Source organism: Xenia sp. Carnegie-2017, unplaced genomic scaffold (assembly GCF_021976095.1).
Source record: "Xenia sp. Carnegie-2017 unplaced genomic scaffold, XeniaSp_v1 HiC_scaffold_22, whole genome shotgun sequence".
Lineage (NCBI taxonomy): Eukaryota > Metazoa > Cnidaria > Anthozoa > Malacalcyonacea > Xeniidae > Xenia > Xenia sp. Carnegie-2017.
This window is the reverse complement of record NW_025813485.1, coordinates 9,758,620-9,760,327: the sequence shown is the minus strand read 5'-3', so window position 1 is coordinate 9,760,327 and position 1,708 is coordinate 9,758,620. Positions and strand designations below refer to the sequence as shown.

Genomic DNA, 1,708 nt, shown 5'->3' with positions numbered 1-1,708 from the left:
CAAAAAAAGGATTTGGGAACACAGGTTTGTATTTTTTTCTCAAAATATAACTAATCTATATCGATCTATATGCTTTCCTTATTTCTGTTGTCCAGATCAAATTGTTATATGAAACCTGAATGTTGTCATATTCTTTAATATAAGAAGTACTATAATAATGTCCATGCACATTTGAGTCTTACTATCCTCAGTCTGTCGTTGTGTGTCGAACGAGCAAGGAATAGGGAAACTACACTTATCGCAAAAAAGGTGAAAACCAACTCATAGGTAGTACTTTAGTCTAAAAAAGAGCAAGAGGCAAAGCATAGTTTTTCGTTAAAAAGGTTTCGTTTAATGTGTACAGAATACAACCACGTAAATCACACAGTAAAGTTGAATATAATGGTTCAATTTGAACTAAATGAAATCACTTATTCTATTTTTAATCGAAAAAATGTTAGATCTCACAAGTGCCAATCACAAGGTTTGGTGGGAAGATGGCCAGCTTCCATTTGACCATATACCGTTCGTTCAAGTGAACCATAGGGTCTACGATTGTCGTCATGGGGTAGATAGGCATTCAAGCCAAAAGAAGAAAAACAGAACAATAATAGATATATTATTCATCTGCTAATGCAATACTACAGATTTAATAAAAGTAAAATGAAAGTGAAACGACGTTGCTAACCTTATAGTACGTTGCAATTAAACTTCCAGTGTGAAGAACTTTGAGGGAAACTTTGAGTTTTATTGTATTTTTAGCATTCTCATGTAATCTTGGTTTCTTTCTTCTTCATGAATTTCTTCAGCTGCCTTTCCTTTTAGGTGTAATTATTTACCAACATGTTTATATCTTTTAGTCAAATTCTAGCGACCACTCGTTTAAGAAGCACAGAAACATGGTTCAAGGAACAAGAAAATTGAACTGTTCAGCACAAGTTCACATGAGAGAATAGATCAGATTTCCAGATTTAGGGTAATTTTAAATAAAGGTGTTTATTCGTATGCATTGCTCGATCTGTCAGGTGTAAACAACAAAAATGTCTGGAGGTGTCCAAATCAATTTGCCTTGAAACTTTACTCACACAGGTTTTTTGATAAATTTACGCGCCTTTAGATTAAAGAGCAAACGGTTTGGCGACAAAAAACGATGTCGAAAAAACTTAGGGAATGCTTACAAAAAGGTGGAAATGCCAATGGAGAAAGGTGGATCCATATCCAGTTGCCTTGCCTATCTGAGCACAAAACTCACCCTATAGGAAGCGTAAGGATATATTTAGTCCTAGTTTTTGTACGGTGCAAGTCAATGTCTTGCTATATTGTTTTTAAACCTTACGTTTTATAATCGGCTCCTCTATATGTAGGTTGGAGGTCTTCATCAAGGAATTGATAAGATGCTTGTTTCCAAGATCCAAGAATTGGTTGTTGCTGGGGCTTGCTCAGTTAAAGAAGTTAGGAGGCATCTTAAAATCTATGTGGAGCAAGACCTGTACAAAGCAACAAAGGCACCCGCTAAAACCAATCGGAGATTTTATCCTTCCAAACAAACCATACGCAGCCACATTTACAAGGCAGTCATCAAAGAACGATTTTCAAAATTTGACCAAGAAAATCTTCAAAAGAAAATCGAAGACTGGAAACTGAGGTGTCCCGACGAGTCTTTCTTCTTTCGCCCGCTTGCTACATATTCAGCATAGTCTTTGATTACTCAAGAAAATAGTGATGATAA

General features: G+C 35.7%; 1 protein-coding gene across 1 annotated transcript; it reads left to right on the top strand.

Annotated features, from left to right (window-relative positions):
• The first annotated feature begins 384 nt into the window (after positions 1-384).
• Positions 385-1,324, top strand: LOC124447391. Its single transcript, XM_046998294.1, has 3 exons — positions 385-608; positions 742-806; positions 1,097-1,324. The coding sequence occupies exons 1-3, from the start codon at positions 401-403 to the stop codon at positions 1,322-1,324; spliced, it is 501 nt and encodes a 166-aa protein (XP_046854250.1). The 5' UTR covers positions 385-400.
• Positions 1,325-1,708: the final 384 nt, after the last annotated feature.

Bases quoted from the DNA above. Each gene is read 5' to 3' on its own strand.
- LOC124447391 (XM_046998294.1), top strand. From the start codon at position 401: ATGAAATCACTTATTCTATTTTTAATCGAAAAAATGTTAGATCTCACA. The intron at 609-741 runs GCTAATGCAATA...TTGTATTTTTAG, and splicing joins AATAGATATATTATTCATCT to CATTCTCATGTAATCTTGGT. The intron at 807-1,096 runs GTAATTATTTAC...ACGCGCCTTTAG, and splicing joins AGCTGCCTTTCCTTTTAGGT to ATTAAAGAGCAAACGGTTTG.